The 22401-nt window shown below is 52.4% G+C and overlaps 1 protein-coding gene across 1 annotated transcript in view; it reads right to left on the reverse strand.

Annotated features, from left to right (window-relative positions):
- macf1a (microtubule actin crosslinking factor 1a) overlaps positions 1-22401 on the reverse strand; it is a 132397-nt gene that overhangs the window by 28962 nt on the left and 81034 nt on the right. The window contains 8 exon segments of the mRNA XM_061254720.1: positions 671-877; positions 1026-1252; positions 1898-1982; positions 2847-3173; positions 4381-4540; positions 4787-4953; positions 5172-5342; positions 5569-5730. Coding sequence (XP_061110704.1) covers positions 671-877; positions 1026-1252; positions 1898-1982; positions 2847-3173; positions 4381-4540; positions 4787-4953; positions 5172-5342; positions 5569-5730 — 1506 coding nt within the window.

Here is a 22401-nt window from a genome sequence, read left to right on the forward strand (position 1 = left end):
ATAGTGAATCAGCAGTGACATGGGGAGACATTAGCTGAAGAAAAAACACTGATTGGGACTACACTTTCATGTGGGAAAAAATGATTGACTTTGTATTTTTACCGTTGACTTCATATTGAAAGGGTGGCTGAAACGCCTATACAGAGGCCAGGAAATACGCATGAAAAACGAAGGGCGGTTTTGGCCGGACGGCCTGCTCCTTCAGAGCTCTGCTGAATGCTGCTGGGCAGAGACTGAGGAGCCTCAGCATGGGCGTGACCCCTCTCCATCTCACCCCCAAATCTCTCTGATGTGGCCTATAAAGTTCCTTCTGAATAGGCATACAATATCTAACATAACCTCAAACTACGTTACCCATGTTTCAAACGAGTCCAATCCCACATGGTTCTCTTGTTGCGGTAATAATTTTTCTTTTATGTGAAAATACACATAACTTTGAAGGCTAAATGGAAAAGGGAGGGAGTGGTTTGCATTTATTGATGGATTTTGGTTTGATATTTTTGTCATTTCTGCTTTTTGTGGCATGCGAATTGGCTTTAGAATTTGGCTTCAGTGCAGTCTTAAGATCAAACAAAATCATAAAACCCGAATGCATTACAAGCTGGATTATTATTTTTTTAAACTGCTTGAACAATTCCTGAGTGCTGTGAGTTTGTTTAAAATGCAGTACCTGTTGTGACCTCTGGATGGCAGCCTGCACTAGCTGCACACGCTGAGTGATGGTCTCATCGGCCTGGCGGTAGCGCTGGTTGGCATCGGCGACCAGGCGATCGAGGCCTTCGCGGGCGCGCCAGGGCACCAGGTCCAGCAGGGCGCTGCCCACCTCATTCACCGTGTCCAGAACCAGTCGCTTCTCCGCCGACACACACTTCAGCTCCTGAGGGACAAACATACGCACTCTCAGAAAACATTTTCTCCACACCAGCTGACACATACAACTGCTCCAGACAGACATACACATACACATACACACACACACACATACATACACACACACATACACATACACATACACATACACACACCTTTTGTCTGTCCTGATAGGCAGGCGTGGTGTCAGGCTCTCCGTTGTTAAGCTCTGCCTCCACGCTGTCGAGCCATTGGTTGATGTTGTCGTGGGCAGTGGCGAATCGCGTGGCGAGCTGCAGGGCCTGCTCCAGGGTCCTCAGGGCCTTGCTGCTGCCGGCGGTCATCTCTGCGTAACGGCTCTTAATCCCGTCCAGCTTCTCCTGGATCAGCAGCACCTCCTCACCTGGGCCAGAGGACGCGGGCAGCACAGGTCAGCACAGGTGATACAGCACAGGGATACAGCACAGGGAACACCAGGTACCACCCCAGTGCATCAATAAAAGAGCATCAAAAACTCTCCTGAGGACGAAATTTCCCCTGTCTATTAAACAGTGTGCATAGCTCTGTGAGCTCCACCATATCTTATGTCGGGCTAGTCGCTGTGAAGTTGTCCGTTGAGCACCTATTTGGTCCCCTTTATTTCGCCGGCTTGTCGGGCGTTGGGCATTTTCCTTTTTACGTCAATGCAGGAGTGAGGTAAGGCAAGGTGGCCCAACCCTGTTCCTGGAGATCTACCGTCCTGTAGGTTTTCATCTCAACCCAATCAGCCCAATGAGGTCTCTAGCTGTTGAATGAGGTGTGCTTTCTTAGGTTCGGAGTGAAAACCTACAGGACGGAAGATTTCCTGGAACAGGACGGGGCTATCAGAACTGATGCCAGTACTGAATTCGACCACGTGTGAGGTCATCGGTATCAACACTCCAACATTCATTAGCGGACCAACGTGGTCTTTGTAACACGGACCCCAGATTAGCTTCAGCCAACAGCCCTGGCTCTCTCGACAGTGAAATTGGAATAGACACAAATGTGCCGGGTGGGATCGCATTACCTGTTGTCTGTTTCAACAGGGCTTGGCCGTTCTTAATGGCCTGGTCCACAGTCTTCTTCCGGCTCACAATCTCCTCGTTCAGCGACTGCAGGAGAAGCAGCAGGAAGTTTGAACATGCTCATACACAGGGGAACTGACGTGTGTACATGCTGAGGACCCATGTCATTAAATACGTCACCATACCTCAACAACCATTCACCTGGGGCTTCAAGCACAATGGAGATCCTGTTACCGTCTCCTCTGACTGCAATTCTCATCCTACCGATTTACCCCCCCACCTTCTCTCAAGCCAAAGCCATTTCTACCCTCTCCCCCTCCCCTGCTCATGTATTTTAGCCCTTATGTATCCAACCCCCCACTCCTTTACCCCTCCTTTCCAAACCAACCAAACTATCGCCCCCCCCCCCCCTCAGCTATATCTTGCTTCCAACTCATCCCCTTCTCCTGTGTCATTCTCCACTCTGCTCTCCCACTCAAGGCTCCGCCCCCTTCAGCCTTGTACCCCCACACCCCACTCCAGGCTGGGCCCTCTTCAGCCTTGTACCCCTGAACCCCTCCTTCAGTCCCCCCACACCCCACTCCAGGCTGGGCCCTCTTCAGCCTTGTACCCCTGAACCCCTCCTTCAGTGCCCCCACACCCCACTCCAGGCTGGGCCCTCTTCAGCCTTGTACCCCTGAACCCCTCCTTCAGTCCCCCCACCCCCCACACCCCACTCCAGGCTGGGCCCTCTTCAGCCTTGTACCCCTGAACCCCTCCTTCAGTCCCCCCACCCCCCACACCCCACTCCAGGCTGGGCCCTCTTCAGCCTTGTACCCCTGAACCCCTCCTTCAGTGCCCCCACACCCCACTCCAGGCTGGGCCCTCTTCAGCCTTGTACCCCTGAACCCCTCCTTCAGTCCCCCCACCCCCCACACCCCACTCCAGGCTGGGCCCTCCTCAGTGTCGTACCAGGGTGTGTTTGTGCAGCTGGGTGAGCTGCTCAGGCTGGTAGCTCTGCACTGACACCTCGGCCAGTCTCTGTGCCACCTCGGCCAGCCAGTTGAGCACCTCCACCTCCTCCTCCCCGAACAGCTGGGCGTTGGCCAGGGCCTGCTCCAACATGGCCGCCCGCCTCTCGACCCTGTCGCGCAGCTCTGCGTGCCCGCCCCGAACCGCCCCTACGCGCTCCCCCAGCCAATCGCGGTCCGCCGCGCAACTGAGCGGGGACAGCGATTGGCCCAGAGCCTCCAGACGCTCCACCTCCGGCCCCCGAGAGGACACTTCCTCTTGTAGGGCCTGGGGGGGGGGCGCCCGGGGAGAGATGGATGGGGAGGAGAAGGAGGGAGATGGAGGGAGACAGGGAAGGGAACAGACAGAGACAATGGGAGTGGGGGGAGAGATAAAAAGAGAAAAAGAAGATTGCGGGAAGGGAAAAAAAGAAAACAGACAAAAAAATGAACACAAATCATGCAGATGGAAAAACATGATAAATCATGAATAATAACAAATCAAATCATAACATGGATCTAAAGGAACAGCGGAACGAAATATAATCTGCTTGTCACCGTGGGTCAAGAAAAACAAATTAAACTGACAATGACGCAACCTCCATGAACAAAGTAAAGAAAACATAATAATATGCAGGGGAAAGGAGACTGCATCGCAGTGACAGGGTTGGATGAGTAGCTGGTGGGGGTGGTGTGAATGGGCCCCAGTGTATGAGCCTGCGCTGGTCTCTGATTCCTGGACTGAGGCTGCAGAGCTCTACTGTAGGTTTCACATGTTGTCTAACCATGAACGATCAGCTATCGAACCCAGAATCAATAGATATCATCCCTGTGGGCAGCCCTGCAAAACCGCCATGCCTTCTCACACACGCACACGCACACGCACACGCACACGCACACGCACACGCACACGCACACGCACACACACCAAAACCTTTGAATGATTATCCGGAAATCGGCATTTCATAATCTCATATCTGCGAGGCGTGACACTATCCAGGAGCACTGAGTCATCTACATCCAACCCAATTTAGCTGCAGCGCAGGAAATTTGTGCTGTTCATCGCAATTATTCTTCAGTTTCATTTGCCAAGACATGTCATTATTTTTGTGGGAATTATTTTTGCCTGTATGTGTAATATAGACTTGTTAGTGATGAAAATGTACACAAAAAAATGTATGCAGTCCAACAAGCACTGCCAATAGAAGGGCCTAGTCACACAGTGCCTTGTGGACCATTATACTCCACTAACACAGTACCTCATGGGTCACTATACCCCATTAACACAGTACCTTATGGGTCACTATACCCCAGTCACACAGTACCTTATGGGTCAGTATACTCCAGTCACACACAGCACACTATGTGTCAGTATACTCCAGTCACACACAGCACACTATGTGTCAGTATACTCCAGTCACACACAGCACACTATGTGTCAGTATACTCCAGTCACACAGTCACTTATGGGTCAGTATACTCCAGTCACACAGTACCTTGTGGCGGGCGATCTGCTGGGTGATCTTGGCGGTCTGGGTGCCCATGGGCTCGGCGGAGCTGAGGCGTCTCTCTGTGGCACTCAGCCACTCCCCCAGGGGCTCCACGGCCTCGTGGAACTGAAGAGCCAGGACCTGCAGCTCCTCCAGCTGGCTCTGCCTGAGGGCACACTTACACTGTGAGTGTGTGTGTGGGTGAGTGTGTGTGTGTGTGTGTGTGTGTGTGGGGGTGTGGGTGAGTGTGTGTGTGTGTGTGTGTGTGTGTGGGCGGGTGTGGGTGAGTGTGTGTGTGTGTGGGTGGGTGTGTGTGTGTGTGTGTGGGTGGGTGTGGGTGAGTGTGTGCATGGGCCTGCCTGAGTGTACATAGGACTACTCGGTCTTATAGAGCAGTGCGTGTGTGTGATACCTTGCGCTGGCTTTATCCAGCAGGTCGGTCCATCTCTCTCCCAGGCTCTCCAGCTGCTTGCGGATCTTGTCTCTGTCCTGCGGCTCAGCAGCGGCGGCGATGCGCTCACCCTCCGCCCGAATCATCTGCACCGTCCCGCGCCGATCATCCAGCAACCGCTGCAGCAGCTGGGGGGAGAGGACACACAGAGGGGTCACAATGGGGTCACCATGACACCCTGAAACATCTCAGAGAGGGGTCACCATGACACCCTGAAACATCTCAGGGAGTGGTCACACCAACACCAAAACACAGGTTGCCATAAAGATGGACGGTTCACTCATCAGTCCTGAAGGGCACAGCACAGCACAGCACAACACCCACAGTCCTTCCCTTCATCCCTCACCTTTTGTTCCTGTATCTGAGCCTTGACCACTCTGTACTCGGCTGATGGAGGCTTCTGATTGGCTATCAGCTCTTCTGTATCACTCAGCCAGCTCAACAAGGGCTCCAGTGCATCCTGGAACTTCCCACAATGCAACAGAGCTTCCTGAAGCTGTGCAACGCGCTCGGCCACCTGTCCACATCGACGTGAGAGTGACAAGAATACAGAGTCAAGTCAGAGTCTCTCTCTCTTTCTCTCATACACACACACAGACACAGGCACAAGCACAAATGCACAAAGACACAGGCACAGACACAGACACAGTCACAGACACAGTCACAGACACAGACACAGTCACAGACACAGACACAGACGCACAGGCAAAGGCACAGATAAATATGCATACACAGACACGTACCCTTTTGTTGAGGGAGTTCCAGCGCAGGTTGGTGGTTTCCAGGTCATGTTCCAGTGCCTGTGTGTCAGTGTCCTTGGCGGCACTCTGTATCAAACCCTGACCCACAGCATTAACCTGCTGAAGCTTGGGCTGTATACAGTCTACCTGCTCCCGCTCCAGACCCTGGCAGGGGAGAGAAAGAGGGAGGGAGAGAGGAGAGAGAGATACAGATGGGTGAAAAACATATCCAAAACTAAATTATTCACAGTTCAATTACAAACCAGTACTGCAAAGTAAAAGAGAGGGATAGATGAAAGAAAAGAAGGAAAGGAAGAGCAGGGCAGAAGAGAGGGAATGAGATAGGAAAAAGTGAGGGAGTGGAATGGATAGGAGTGGAAGGAGAGAAGAAGAGCGGTAGAACGAAGAGTGGACAGGAGGAAAGGAGAGTCAGAAAAAAGCTGGACACATTTGTCCATCAGCACACCACCATAATGCTGGTAGCAGGCCATTTTAGTTTGTTTCTGTCGCCTAGTAACAGAGAGCCTGAGCCCCATATTCAGACCCTGTCTGACTGATAAAGGTCTGAGCGGATGCTAATCCACACAGGGCCACACAGCTGCTTCCAACAGCCCCCATACTGCCAACGGACTCCGACTCGGACACAACCTCGGACCTTCCCTTCCACAGAGATGGTCCCTCACCACGGTCCGGCCTGTGCTGCCAACGACAGGGGCGGGCGGGCGGGGGGGGGACACTGCCGCTCACAGACCAGAGGAAGGAGAAAACACAGAGGAAGAAAGAGTGATGGATGGAGCATCATGGAGGAAGGATGGGGGAGAAAGGAAACGGTTGTTGTTATGATGGTGGAACGAGAGGAAGAGAGAGGAGCTCCACAGAGGGGCCAGAAATGTGCTGTTTGTTACCCAGGCTGACAGCATGTTTGGAAATACAAACACAATGCTTCACTCCCTAAACTCTTAAGGGGCTCTCAATCCCCACTAAAAAGCAAATTGAACAAAATAAAGGCAAAAAAACCCAACATAAAATATGTTTCCGACTTAATGCACCAATTATTCCCCGACAGCCCACTGAACACGCTGAGGAAAGCTGAGGGCCAAAGCCTAGCTGCATTAAATCTGAATGCTACGGGTTCATCTGGGTTGAAAACTGGGAACCTGACCTTAAGTTAACCGATGACACAAACTTTCACAGGGAGAGAGGGGGAGGGTTTGCCAAAAAAGGGAAAAAAGTTTTTTTAAATAAACTAGAAACAAACATAAGAGGGCCAAAGGGTGCTTGCTATGTTTGATCACCGATTGCAGTGTTTGTGTGTGTGTGTGTGTACGTGAGTGCATGTGTGTGTTCATAACAGCGTGTTCGCATAAGTGTGTGTGTGTGTGTGTGTGTGTGTGTGAGATTGTGAGTTAGATTGTGTATGCATTTCAGCCACAGCTGTGTTATGGTGATGGCCGCCTCTCCTGCTTCAAACAGGAAGTCCGTTGGCCTCAACAACAATGAGCCACAGTCATGACCTGCCCCGCCCTGTCCTGTGAGCGTATCTGTGTGTGTGCATATGTGCGTGTACTTGTGTGCATGTCCTGGGTAAGTGCGTATGCTTATGTGTGCATGTGTATGAATGTATTAACTTGATATACATCGTTACAATCCTGTCCCACCATCTTTGTCCTGTGTGCTTTCATTTAGCCCTTTCATTCATCGCCTCAGAACAGTACTGGTCTGCTCGTCTTTTCTTTCCGATTTCTCCCCCCATTTCACCAGCACATTTGTTCTTCCCTTTCATTCACTCTTGCGTCCCTCATTTCTTTTCACCCCCTGTCTCACATCCCCTCCATCTCAGAATCTTCTTTTCATCCAACCCTCCCTGTTTGCAACTCTCCTCCCTGTAACCCCTCTCTGTCTCCATTTCTCTCCCTCTCTCGCTCTCTCTCTCTCTCTCTCTCTCTCCCCCTATCACATCCCTTGCCAGCTAAAAGCGGTTGACTCCAGTAAAGCAGAGCTCTGGAAAATATCTGGAATGTTTCTCATTCTTCTCCACCTCTCTGAACCACGCCGGCAACACGACCAGGCAAACAGGCTGCTGCAGCACTCAGCTTATCTCTCCCTCCCTGCCTCTCTCTCTCTCTCTCTCTCTCTCTCCGCTCAATTTTCCTCTCTCTGTAACCCTTCCTCCCTTCACTTGCATTCCCCCTCGCTCGTGTCGCCAGTTCAAACCACAAACCCTGCGCTCCCTCTAATCTACATTGGTGCTTCATGCAAAGCTGCACTGCTGCTGCCAATAGAGTGAATGCAGTATCTGTAGATCTCTGAGCTCAGGCAGTCATACATTACAGCCTTCTCACAGCTTGTCCCTGTCTATCTTGCCTTTCTCACTCTTATTTTCCCCAGCTTACACTCTCTCTTTCAGTCTCATTCTATTTCCACACCATCTCCAATCTCTCTCTCCCCCATCAGGTATTTTGTTGACCAAGAGTACTTGTGTTCAGGCACTAGTAGGCTAAAGGCACAAATAACATCTCAGAAGACCTGTGGTGCAAACATGCATGCATTACATTACATTACATTACATTACGTGGCATTTAGCAGACGCTCTTATCCAGAGCGACGTACAACAAAGTGCAAATGCATGCATGCTTATGTGTGTATGTGTGTGTGTACGTATGCCCATAAGTACGTGCTTGTGCATTTGAGCGTGTGTGTGTGTGTGTGTGTGTAAGAAAGAGAAAGAGACTGATGAACAGGACACTGGGCTAAGACATTCGTTTTGTGTGGCAACCGTCCAAACCGTCACTGATGCACAGTCAAGAACTTAATTAATGCAACCAGATAACATCAAGCTAATATAATGCTGCATGATTCACCTAATCTCACCCACCTACAGTGGCCACATCTCAAACACCAGTGTGCGCGCGCACGCACACACACACACACACACACACACACACATTTCATTTGATAATGTAGGTCATGTGTGTTCATGTGTTGTATAACATGAAAAAATTAAGAGAAGAGAAAGTCTGGAGAACAGATGATGAGAGGATGAGGGAGGTGATGAAAGATAAAAGGAGAAAATAACATTGGCCTTCAGAGAGAGCCAAGGTACACAGTACACAGTACACACACACACACACACACACACACTGTCCAACCAAACATATTATAAATACATTTTCATTTAAATGTACAAATCAGTCTGGCCAACAGCACTTTCCTTTTCCAAGGGGACTTCTTTCCTATTCCCCTCACTCTCACCTCTATTCTCCTTTCACACTCCTCTCTCAGACTGATGTGGGCCCCTCACTACAGCATGATAGTCTTTGTTTTGTCGCTACGCCTTGATAATAAAACCATGATTTTCCATTTTGTTTATTTTGAGCAGTCTCTCTCGCTCTCCGCCTCTCTCTCTCGCTTTTTCCACACTCCCGTCACAGATGCATCCTGTTCTGACATTTTTATCATCACGATCAGAAACACACCGGGAGTCCCCACCCCCTTCCATTTCACAAGTCTGCTTCATAGGATCTCGAAAGGCCGGATTAGCACCACACCCTCACTGTATCCATCTGTACATCCCTCTGAGTGTCTGTCTTTGTGTCCTCTACCTCTCTCCCCCCACCTGTCCGTCAATCTGTCCATCCCCTCCCATGTTCCTTATTGTCCCATAAACGCCGTTACCAGATAAGAGGCCTGTCTGCACCTGCCCGCTGGTATCGGTACATTATTGGATTTACTTCTCAAACCCCCCCCCCCCCCTCACCCAACCTTATCTCGAGGGGCACCAGGTGTCAAACCCTGTCGCCCTTTGTTCCTCCCACTTCTCCACTCCTTTTCAGCCCCAAGAGGACGTTCTCAGGCATGGCTAGCCTCCTGGGTGCAGGTTTAAATAGAGGGACTATTTTCGCCCAAAGATGACTGATAGGATTAAGTTCCTCTAAACAGACCCCCTCTCCATGCCCTGCCCGTTCAGAGGGAGGTAAGGGACACTGATGGGGGGGGGGGGGGGGGGTAAGATTGGCTCTGACTCAAGTCTTTCCCCCCGGCAGCGATAGGTTTTGCACATTCTTATCTTCTATTTATATTCCTAACAACTTCAAACTCCCCCCTGTTTGTGTAACTGGCAGCATCAGTCCACCCTGTGTTTATGTCTCACTTCCTTATCTCGAGAGTGGCCAGCAGCAGCACAGGACAGGAAGAGAGCGAAGGGGTGGGGTGGGCGCTCAGTATTTTTGGGTAGCACTGACCGACGGGGATTTTTCTTTTTATCAGAAACATCCTCAGGATGACAGAACAGCGATCCAGCCCGGCTGGCCTCTCTGTAATTATAATCCTCCTCACACAAATCCAATCTGACAGGACAGAGCATCTGATTGCATTTAGGGCCCAGAGTGGACGCGGGCGCTTGGAAACGCGTGGCTCCATCCGGCTGAGGCTGATAAACGACAGGGACGGCCAAAGTGGCTCGAGCTCGGCTGCTGACGGACACGCTAACGTAATTAGCCTCAGATGTGCTCCAGGATTTCTACAGACACAGGTCTCTGTTTCCGTTGGTAATACACAAACTTGAACACGTGTATGCATGGGCACACGCACATAAGTCTAAACGCACGTCACAGGATACTGCTAATAGCATGAGACAGAACAGACCCCCTATAGAGAGCAAAACCACACCGGCAGGCATAGGAAAAAATACCGACATGCACTTATACACACAAACATCAAGTGAGGCCTTTCTATGCCGGGTATTGCCATCATTTTGCATTTAACCAACTAATTACAACCGCGCCCCACCCACACACAGTTCCCGATACAATTTAGACTGAACAAATTAATTGGAAGACACAGAACGCCACAGGGACACGGCTGCCTCTGTGAGAATGAGAGACGGATGCACTGAGACAGTGGGCCTCGGGAAGCTCAGGAAGACAGAGTGACGGGATAAATAGGTCAGGCTCACATATCGTAAGACGAGCCTAGCTAACCTGTGCAAGGCAAGTTACCCACACTCCCGCACAGGGAGTGACCCACGACCAACCTCATCTCACACTGACCACCTGAGGAAAGCGCAGACAGGTGTACGGACGGTACCTCGGCTTCGTTTTCACCATCAGAGCAGGGCTCGGGCAACGTTCCCCCCTCCGCCTCCTCTGGAAGGGGAGTAGCCCCTGCGCACTCAGGAGCCCTGGCCCCCAGGACTTCTGGCTCGACCGGGACTTCCTCAAACAGTCCCTGCAGGAAGCCGGGCTCCAGCAGCTCCCACTGGTCCCCGGCGGGCAGGGCCGTCTCCGGTCCCGACCCGTCCGAGTCCCAGTCGCTGTCTCCGGTGGTGGAGCCCAGCACGAAGAACACCCCCGACCGGCTGCCCTCTGAGTCAGAGTCCCCGCAGGTGGAGCACCCTTCTTGGGCCAGTGGGAGGCGCTCTGGTGCAGCCAAGTACACAAAACTGTCGGAGGAGAGGAAGGCGCCCTCCTCAGGCTCAGGTTTAGGAAGGGGGCTGGGGGGCGCAGACTCCTCCAGTGGGGAGGGAGGGCAGTCCTGAGGTAAGAGGGGCGGCGCTGACACGGCCAGGTACACAAAACTATCTGTTGGAACAAAGGCATTGGTGTCCCCGCTGAGCAGCCCCGCTCCCTGCGCCTCCTGCGTGGAGGGGGACAAGGGGAGGGGGGAAGGCGGTGTGGAGTTAGCATCTGGGGGAGTCGTATATATTGGGGGTTGCGGAGATTCCACTTTGGGGGTGCTGGTGATCCTGTGTTCTGGGTATGGCTCATTTCCAACAGTCTCTTCTGGAGCTGGGGTCACTCCAGTAGAAGTGTCACTGTCACTTGCCCCTACTATCTGTGGAATCACATGAAGGTCAGAGGTCGTCTCCTCCACTGTTTCACTTAGCTCCACTGAGGCGAACTCGTCTTGAGTTGGGTTGCTCCCCTCTGTTTCCATCACACTCTCTTCACAGGTGTCCTCTGGTTCTGAGCAGAGGTGCACCCCGTCGCCCCTGTTCTCCCATCTCGGATCCTCAGTGTCCTCCTCCTGCCCATTGGAGTAGGGGTTATCTGGGGTGGGGGAGGAGAGCGGTGGGGGGACCTGCCCATCGTCCTGGAGCATTTCCTCCACTTTCTCTTCCTCTCTGCTATCTCCATCCGAGGACACGCCGCTACCCAGATCAGAGTCGGTCTCGGGCCGCTCGCAGTCAGAGCCGGTGTCAGATGGGCCGGTGGGGTCTGGGTTGGACATGTGGATCCCGCTGGAGTCCGATTCCCTGGCCCACTCAGAGACGATTCCCCCTGTACCCTCCGTCTCAGCTGTGTGAGAGCTCTGATCCTCTTCCTCTACACCCTCCTCCTCTTCCTCCTCTTCCTGTGTCCTTCCCTCCTCCCTCTCAGGAATGGGCCAAAGGGCAGGCTGGGTTTCACCTGGGGCAGGCTGTTCCAAAAGGAGCTGGGTCTGTCCTGAGTCAGGCTCTTCTAAACAAGTCTGGTCCTGTTCCAAGTCACACTGTTCCAAACAGACCTGTGTTAGATTCTGACCCAAATGTTCTTCACTGGGTTCGGTTGAGTCCAGGTCAGGGTGCTGTATGGAATCAAGGGGTCCCACAGGATTCAGGTCCACAAAGATCTCCACGCCCTCATTTTGCAAGCTCAGTGGGATGTGGCTGGGCTCGGGACACTCAGCTGGATCGGTCAATGTTTTAGGCTGTAGATTTGGAGGAACCTCCCTGTCCTCCTCCTCCAGACACTGTCTCTCCAGCTCCAGGAAGAGATCGTCGGAGCTGAGCCCCGAGCTGGGGCAGGGGGAGGCGCTAGTGCGCTCGGAGCCCCCGAACCCTGATGGGGGGGTGAGCAGGGGCCAGTGTCCCGAGGAACCGGGGTTCGGGTGGGGCTCCTCTGCCCTCTCCCTGCTCTCCAGTTTGAGCACCGCCTCCCAAGTCCTCTCCTCCCGCTGCTCCCTTTCCTGCTGTTCAGCGCTGCCCTCCTCATCTACCTCCTCCTCCACCTCCTCCTGCTCCTCCTGCTCCAGCTCCTGCAGGATCCTCTGCTCATCCTCCTCAAATCTAAGCTCGGAGGCAGTGCGCTGCCTCAGGCCAGCAGAGGGCGCCAACCAGCCTAGCAGCCCTTCGTCACCCCCCTCCTGGCTCAGGCAGGGTGACAAAGGCAGCCCCCCATACCCCAGCCCTTCCCTGTCCTGCAGGAAAGGCGAGGGGGGGGCCAGCAGGTACAGCGACTCCTCATCCACGTCACTATCCTCCCCAAGCAGGGGGGGTAAAGGGGGCAAGGCAGGGAGGTTGGGGAGCATGCCGCCCCCCTGGCTCAAGGATCTTCTGCCCCCCCTCATGCTGCGAGGCCAGGTACGGGCCTTGGTTGGGGGGCAGAACACAGGTCTGGGGGGTAAGAGAGGGGTGGTGTCTTGATCCTGCTCCATAGTTGGGGGCTCATTCTCCTGTGCATCTGGAACCTCTGCTTCTGCTATTTCACAGTCTTTGGAATGCTCTGGAGGTGGATGTTTGACATCAACAGTGGGGGGGACTGCAAGCGCCCTCTTCTCATCTGCCGTTCTCTCCGCTTCTCTTGGGACATCCCGACTCTGCTGAGGGGGGCTCGCTGACCCTTGCTGGACCAGCGTGAGGGCTGGCTTCAGTCGAGGGGGCTGTTCTTTGGACGGGGAGGGAAGAGCGGATGTCTGCTTGTGCTGTTTCAGTAGCAAGGGGTGTGGCGGGGGGAGCTGCTTTTGTCTGGGGCGTTGATGCTGGGAAGGAGGGAGGGGGGTGAGTATTTGGGAAGGAGAGCAGGACACGGGGGGAGTACGGGCTCCGCCTGAAGAGGCGGGTGAGGCGGAGTAGGATGGAGGAAGAGGAGGGGTGGAAGAGGGAGGTGGCGGCGGCAGCAGCGAGGGCAGGGGTTGAAGAGGAGAGACGGGGATCCCCGCCCCTGACAGTCGCTTCTCTGCGGAGTCTCCTGGAGACAGCTCCAGCCGCTCGGCAAACTCAGGGTAGGTGGGGGGCATGAAGGCCTTCCAGGAGCGCCGGTTGGGGTTATCCTTCCTGTCTCCACCCTGGTGGCGCCTCTTGGTCACAGCGGCAGCCACCCCGGAGGCGGACGAGGAGGGGATGACTGCTGAGGTAGTGCCCGCCACCCCTGCAGGGAGCTTGCTCTGGGGATCGCCAGTCAGCTTCAGGGCATCAAAGATCACCCTCTCGTCCAGCTTCCGCACTCCATCGCCTGGACGGGCCACAAACACACCCCCCACCTCCGCCCCCAAGGTGCCGTTGCTGGAGAGGGTGCTGCCCTCGCCCCCCCCAGACCCCAGCGTGCTGCGGGAAGGCTGGCTGAGCTTGGAGCCCTGGTCGATCTGCTCGTTGATGCGCATGGTGTCGTAGATGGAGCGCTGCGGGACATAGCAGTCCTCAATATAGCCCTCCTCATCCTCACCCTTGCCCAGGCACCGGGGGTTCTGCCGCAGGCAGTCCGGGCGGCTGAGGGGCTTCCCCATCGCCACCCACCCCCTCCAAAAACCAGAGAGCAAGAGCTGAAGTGTGCCTTAGTAAGACAGGGATCTGCACCCACAGATCTGCAGTTTCAAGTCCTGAGCGCTCCCGAATGAAATAATTCAAATGTATTTGAACAAGAACCAAAAAATGCATAAAATGTAAATCGACAATAGCAGTCACATTATTCAATTTACTTCATTTATCCTTTCCCAGAGGCCAGGGAGTGACATGGGGTTTGTTGGGCCCATTAATCAGAAATGACAGTCTTAATGGCAGTCTTGTTTTCAGTAAGGAGGGGGAAACAGAACAGTCGAGTCGGCCGCTGAGATGTGCAGGAAAAGGTGAGGGTGTCGGCAAAACTCCCCTTTCATTCCATCTCCGAAACGAGCTCCAGGAGACCTCCACACCCCCCGACTCCATTTCCCCAACTCTCCCTCACTGCCAGAACACTTCCTTCCTCGCCTGTGTCCCTCAGTCTCCCACAACAGGAAAAGCGCTAAAGGGTTGAGCAACTTTAACTGTCTGAGGGAGAAGCAGCCAAAGCAGTGCTAGGCTCCTTTTAAGGTGTGAACGCCAGACTCAAATTTTATTTTAAAAAAACTTAGAAGAGGTTGAGGTGGGGGGCTGGTAGAAATATAGTTCAGGGACTTGGCATGCCTTATTCCTCTTTTTTATTTTTTTACTCTCCTCAGCTTTTGTTGGCTATCGTTTCTGCCGACAACAAGAAATGCGACCTGATGCAAAATGTTACGAAAACCGATGCAAAAATAACAATATCGGCAATTTCCATTAGCAAAACACAGTGGTTTAAAAGATGGACACGACAGTCTTTAATAAACGAGAGCATCGACAGCATTGGTATCAGTCTCTGACAGAGCGCAGCGCTCCACTCACTGCCCTTATTGGTCCAGACAGCATCCTCGCTGGAGCCGCTCTTTTCCTTCTGCCTTTCTTTCTCTCTCTCACTCCCATCGCACGGCGCGCGTGGGGGCTGTTTCTGAGCAGAGCCCTCCCCTGTGTCTGCAGCGGCTCTTCATCATCCTCATAACCGCCGACCCTGCTCCGCTCCGCACGCTGGGGGAGTCCCAGAGCCAAATCCGACTCCCCGATCTCAATTTCTTTTTAAATTGTGCGATTAAAAAGAAAAAAAAAAGAAAAAAGAAGCCTCACATAGAAATGTAGATCCTCTTCCTCCGGAGCAGGACAGTCCGCTTTTTGTTTCTCCTTTCCTTCACCCCTTCCTCATCCCGTGCTCCTCGGAGGGAGAAAAAAATGAGTCCAAAGAGAAGCGGCATCCAGGAGAGAAGAGGAGAGGGGATTCACAGCGCAGCAGGGCTAGAGGCGCGTCCAGCCAGGACGAGCGGGGCATGGGATGAGGGGCTGAGACACAGACAGAGCCACAGCCCGAACGCTGGCCCGCGGCTGCTCCTCGCGCAGACGTTCCCCGGACGCTCTCTCTCTCCCTCCCTCCCTCTCCCCCGGTCTCCTCACACGAGGGCACAACAAAGCTCCACACAATTCCAGCTCTCTCCTCTTGGCTTCTTCTCTTTCACAGCTTTTCTTTCTTTCGCCGTCTGCCTCTCTCCGCGTCTCTGTTCTCAAGCTACTAAAGAGCTGAAATGGTTTGCAGCTGCTAAAAAAATCTCCCACTTTTCCTCTCTCGCTCTCTCGCACACTGCCCCCCTTCCTCACTCGCCCTCGCTCTCCTTCTCTCTCCCCCTCTGTTTTTGTTTGAATCCAGCTCCGTTTGTTCTGCTTCCTGCTTGGGTATTAAAACACAGGAAGTTCTCCAATCATGCCGGCTTCCTTTCCCCAAAAAAAAAAGAAAATGCGAGAGGGCTGGACAAATGAGGAAGATAGAGATAGAGAGAGATTGAGAGAGAGAGAAAAGAGGGGAGGTGACGCCGCCGAGAATGATGAGTGTGGATGAGTGAAGTAGATTTCGCTCGTTTAAAAAAAAAAAAAAGAAGAAGAAAGGAAAAAAAAATTACTGGATGACGCTCACGGGAGGAAGATAATCCCAAACTAAGCACTCCACAAATCACAAATCGTCTTTAGAAATAGACAGGAGAAAAATGAAAAACTCTTTCTGCGCTGGTCCTGCAGCCAAAGTCGTCAGTTCCACATCACAAAAGATCTCTGGAGTGAGGTCATGTCGGTCCTATTCAGGAGTAACAACCACAGGGGACCAAGGCTCACGTCACCAAACACGGTTCCAGGAAGAGAGCAGACACTCCAACTGCGAGTGAGATTTTAACATTTGTCTCTTTACAATCCAGACCTGCACCTCATGGGCCAAACACCTCCCCCTCAAAAGGGCAGCAAAACACTGGGCAGGCAGGCTGACAGAGAGGGAGAAGGAGCGAGAGAGAGAGAGAGAGAGGGGTAAGAGAGAGGGGGAGAGCTGTAGATAGGCAGAAGCGCCAGCCAAAAAAACTAAGCTTATCAATAACGGAACGGCCTTTTCCAAATAAATCCAACCCCTGCACACACTGCAGGCAAATTCTCTCCCCGTCTCTCTCTCTCTCTCTCTCTCTCTCTCTCTTTCTTCTGCCACTGTATTCCTGCGGGCTGGGACGGTTTTTTAAAACAACATGTGCAGAGTCAGAGACAAAGAGAGAGCAATGTGGGTGAGATTTGCAGTCTTCTCCAGCATTCCTGGCTTCTGCTGCTGTGTAACCGAACCCAGCCAGAGCTCCGTGTTCCTGCGGGGGGGGGCGGGGGCGAGGGGTCGTCAGGATGACTTGAGCAAAAAAAAAAAAAAAGAATAAATACAAGGGTGACGTAATCCGGCCTGGAGACCAAGCGACCTCAGATTGAGCCGGCCGCGGAAGGGAGGGTGCACAAGTTAGCGTGTGTCCGTCCGCTCCCGTAGCTGCTCTCTCTCTCCTAGCTCCTTTGGACCGAGTTCGGTTGACGTGTTCCTTCACAGGTTCTGTTCTTTCGCCCTCCTCCTCCCGCCCCCGGTGCTTTTCTCAGACGCTCTCCCTCCGTCTGTTTGAAAAACTCTGGCAGAGAGCGCTCCGAGTTGAGTAACGAACGCCAGCCCGCGCGCTCCGTTTCTTTCCATCCGTCCCAGACACACACATTCTCCACTGAACCGGGGGGGGGGGGGGGGGAGGGAGTCTCTCTCTCTCTCTCTCTCCTAACTGTTGCTGTGAGCTGCCACACTGCCGTGGCCTGCATGTCAAACGAGCTAAATATTCTGCCTTTCTTTTTAACTCTCCCTCCCTCCCCTTCTTGCTGTTGCTCTCCCTCTCTCCCTCCCTGTCAGTTGCGTTGCAGCTGTCATGCCCACTTTCAAGACAAACTTCTTTAAAGAAACAAAAGGGGTTTGTCAATTTTTTTCCCCTCAGTCACTCTCTCTTTCCCATACATACAGCAGGGAGCAAACCCCCACCCCAACATACACACACACACACACCACACACACACCACACACACACCACACACACACCACACACACACCACACACACACCACACATCCCTACATACACACAATGCATTCCAACTGAAAACACAAAACTGAGAGATAATGAGGGTGGGCTTGAGAGGGAAGGAAAACTGGAATCTGGGAATCAGTGGACTGGTGGGGGGGAAGTTTGCAGTCAAGGAAAAATCACATGCACCTACAGGAAAAAATCACATGCGTGTACTTAATGTTAACAGCGTTTTTTTTTTTTTTTTGCTCCGTGCGCCTCTAAATGAAAGCAGCGTTGCTGTACTTCCCCCAATCCTCATGCTCTCACCGCCCCTCCCTTCTCATTCACACCCCAGTGGGGACGGTCACGGCCGGTTAGAAAGTCACAGCGGCGACTCAGACGAAAAGGGGGGGGGGTAAAAACCAGACTAGCACCCCCCCTGATAAAAAGCACAGACGCACGGACAGGCACTGCGCACTTGTTGCTGTACTGCAGCGGGAGAGGCTGAGACGGCCATGGCCCTGCCGCATTATCTCCGCTACGGCGGGCACTGTTTGCCGTTCTGCGGCGGGGCAGAGGAGAGCTGACATGGTGCATTCCACACCGCTCTTCTGTTTGCTCGCAGAGAGAACACCTGTTGTAACAAAACTTTCATCAACCCCTCCCCCCTGCTCTATCTCTCTATCCCCATCCCCCTCCTCTCCTCCCTATTATTTAGTAATCTCTTCCTGCCCTGACGCCTTCACATCTGTATTTCCCCCTGATTTATCCTCACCCCGATCCGCCATCGTCCTCGGCCATCAGCAGCCTCCGAACTCCCCCCTCTCTCTCCCCCTCTATATATCTCTCCCTCCCTCCCTCCCTCCCTCCCTCTCTCTCTCCCGCTCTCTCACTGTTTTATCATTAACCGTATTTTACCCGCCAGACTCAATGTCTGCTTTGTTCCTCCTGGTTCCAACACAAGTACCGCCAGAAAAAAAAACACCCTGTTTGCACAACAAAGTAAACCAGTAAAACAAAGTGAATCCTAGCCGTATTCGAGTCATAAAAAATGCGCAGATCTATGACTATGCTTTATTGACCATCTGATTTGTTCAGCCATATGTAGGTCATTCCCTATAGCGATGGACAGCATGCACAATCAGGCAGGGGCAAGTATGGGCCAGGATTATTCACACATACACAAGTCTGTGAGAGAGACACAGAAACTGCCACAACAACATGGGTGAATCTGCATGTTGTTCTTATTGTTATTGTTATTTCTGATTTCTGTCTATAGAGACTAGGCGTGTCTGCCTCTCAAGCTCATTCTCACCCCTCCCAAAAATGCCCGTTCAACAGAGCGAGAGACTGAGAATGAGTTATCACCACCATTCCCACAATGCTGTGCACCATATTACAGAAGGAGCACCCTGCACAGCCAGACAGTATTTATCAAAATGATATATCTGCATACTTATTTAGATGTTATCTTTTATATTAAGAGGTTTTACTTGTTATTATTGGTCAGCTAAACAGAGGAGGAGCGGGACAAGGGGAGTGGGGAGGGAGGGGCGATGTGTGCGGTGGAATGTCGAGGTAATTCAGAGCAGCTGAAAAAACAAGGGAGCTGAGAGTGGCAAGTGGAACGGAGCCTCGACACACACGCACACACATACTATACACACCAGTCACAAAGAGACATAACATACACACTACTACTCACATATAATATCAACACCGCACACACGAACAGATACACAGTCATAACATATAAATCACTGCTCACACATGATACCTACAGTACACCACACCTCTCGCGCATGCGCGCGCGCGCACACACACACACACACACACACACACACACACACACACACTCAAGCACACACTAGAGAGAACCAGTGGAGTACAGCAAAGGTCACTCTACTCATGAAATTACCACTAATCATGTTACCCTGATCAAATCAACCCCTTACAGAAAAATTTTTAAAATAAAATCTGACAAGTTTTGAGTTGCAGGTCCTGTGTGAGAAAAAGCAGAGTGAGGGGGGAAAAAGAGAGGGCGACACACAGTATGAGTGAGTGAGAGAGAGAGCAGGAGAGAGAGAGAGAGAGTGAGTGTGTGAGAGAGAGAGGAGGGAGGGCTGTGTTGCCTTAACTACATGTCAACTCCCTTGGTGGACGACTGTTTACTTATCTATAATACACTATAATGTCATACTTGAGTATATTACACAGACTTCTTCCGGCTTAAAATCGCTTAATTAAAAACAAACAAAAAAGTTTCATCTAAGATTTAAGCACCCCCTTCCTCCGGTAAAGTTCCGGTTTTAGAAATTGTTAGGCTCCAGAAATGTACTTAAAATGTACGTGGGGTTAGAAGCACATGAGCCCATCACAATGTGTCCACATATGCCTTCCTCCAAGGCCTGAGGCTGTGGGTGTCGGGGGGTCAGGCCATGTCATGGGGGCAGGCTGGGGTCCCCAAAGGTGGGGGGGGGGGGGGGCAGGAGAAGAAAGCCCTTGTTATGAGAGTAGGGACGTCGGGGGTGCCAGGAAGTAGGGGTGAGGACAGTGGAGACTGGCGGTGTGATTTAGGTGCTATTCCTGCATCCCAGCCCTGCACTGGAATTCCCAGTTGGAGAGGGCAGATTAGGCCCCTGTGCTCCGTGCTACCCCCAGTCAGCTGTTCTGGGGCAGGGGGCCGAGGGGGCACACGAGGGACTGGCAGAGAATTTGGGGGAGCCACACCCTGCGTGTGTGTGTGCGCGTGTTTGTGTGTGTGTGTGCGCATGTGTGTGTGTGGGTTGGGGGGCACTGGGGACAGCTGGGATTCCGGACGCTCCAACAGACTGGAATTAGAAACATCCTTTCACACAGGCTCTTAGCGCATTGCTTCAACACACACCACACACACACCCTGTCTCCGCACACTCTAATACACACAACCGGTCTCCACACACACACATACACACACACACACACACACACACACACCCCCCCTGTCTCCAAATGCACGCACACTTAACTTCACGCACACCCCATCTCCCCACACAAACACACACACACACACACACACACACACACACACACACACAGATAACCTGTCTCCCCACACACACACATATACATGCACACACATATACACACACACACACACACACACACACACACAGATACCCCGTCTCCCCACACACACACATACATGCACACACACGCACACTCAGTTTCAGACAGCGGTCCCTCAGGATGCTGGTGAAATGAGAGACAGAGGAAAGGAATGACAGAGAACACACAGGAGAATATGACTGAGCCTCTCTAACAGTCTCCCCCCCACCATCCCACCCCCTGTGTCTCAATGAGATCAGTGTTCACAACTTCAGTAACGAGAATCACTAATCTGACACCCCCCCCTCCCCCCTCACACACACTCTCTGCCCCTCCCCCTCACACACAAAAAAATACACACCCCGCTCTCTGCTCCAACTCAGCCATGACATCACCAGTGTGAACCGGGGGTCCTTCAGACAGGGGCTGGGGGTAAGGGGGCTGCTTTTCACAGCACCCAGACATGCTGGGGTTTAAGATTACCTAAATGTGTTGCCTTACAGACAAGAAAGGGGGGGAGGGGGGAATAGAGTGGAGGGCTGCTGTAGGGGAAAGGGGATTTTGGGGAAGTCTCTCCCTCCCTCTCTCCCAGACCAGACCAGACCCGACTCCATGGCCTGCTAAAAATACACTGCAGTGTCTCCAGCCTCTCCTCTCCACGCTCTACATACTGCCTGCGCTTTGCTGGGTGCTACACTGAGCTGATCTCAGGTCAGTCTCTAGCCTCTCCAAGCTCTACATCCTGGCTGCGTTTTGCTGGGTGCTGCACTGAACTGATCTCAGGTCAGTCTGCCAAGCCTGCAGCCTCACTTTCCCTTCACTGTCGCTGCTTATTCACATTCCACTACAGTCTCTACAGACATCTGCCTTCCTCCACACTGCTCTGTCTGTCTCTCTCTCTCTCTCTCTCTCTCTCTCTCACTCACACACACACACACACACACACACACACACACACACACACACACACACTCACACACACACACACACACACACACACACACGCGCGCACACGCACACACTTTCTTTGACCGCGGCTGCGTCCAGTCCAGTCTCGATAGAAAAGGAGGGAAGACGACAGAAATGGAAAGCGTAAAAAGAGAGAAGGGCTTGTGTGTGCAGAAGCAGTCTGGTTATTAATAGGCAATATGAATCTGTGTGGGAGCAGAGGCTAAAGCTAACACTAAAGAAACAGAGGGGACAGGAAGGAGAGGGGATCTAAGTGCAGGGACCCGGAGAGAAATAGAGAGAGACTGCAGCACACATCTCTGTCTTATCTTCTGAAGGCCTGCTACCAGACCAGATATGGTGCAGATACCATAGCTTATAGGGAAACAAATTCAGCACTGTTCACATTTGCATGGAAGCCATCCTGGGAAGACTCCAAGAAAGGTGGGCTGGGTGCACCAGTAGGGGGCACTCTTCCATCTGGACAAAATTCATTTGATGGGGACACTGTGCTGGAGGATGTGCGTTCTTTCAGACTTAGTTAAACTAAGATCCTGATTCACTGTAGTCATTAAAAATTCCAAAGACATTACTGAAGAGCAGCAACGCTGTCCTCAGTATCCTGTCCTGGCCAAACTCCAGGTTCGACATTGTCCTGACCACCAAATCACCCCCTGAGTGCCTACACACTATCCCTGTATCCCCCCGCAAGGTTGTCCGAAAAAGAGAAATTAGTTCTCATTTGACCCCCACGGTTAAATAAAGGTTGACCAAAATACAATTAAAGGAGTATGACCACACTGCTTTTCCCTCAACTGAACCGACATCAAACCAGACTCTGGACACATAATTCACCGATGAATGTGTCCTCCATCGCCCTGACCGATAGCTGACTCAAA

The sequence above is a fragment of the Conger conger genome, chromosome 9, assembly GCF_963514075.1.
Source record: "Conger conger chromosome 9, fConCon1.1, whole genome shotgun sequence".
Lineage (NCBI taxonomy): Eukaryota > Metazoa > Chordata > Actinopteri > Anguilliformes > Congridae > Conger > Conger conger.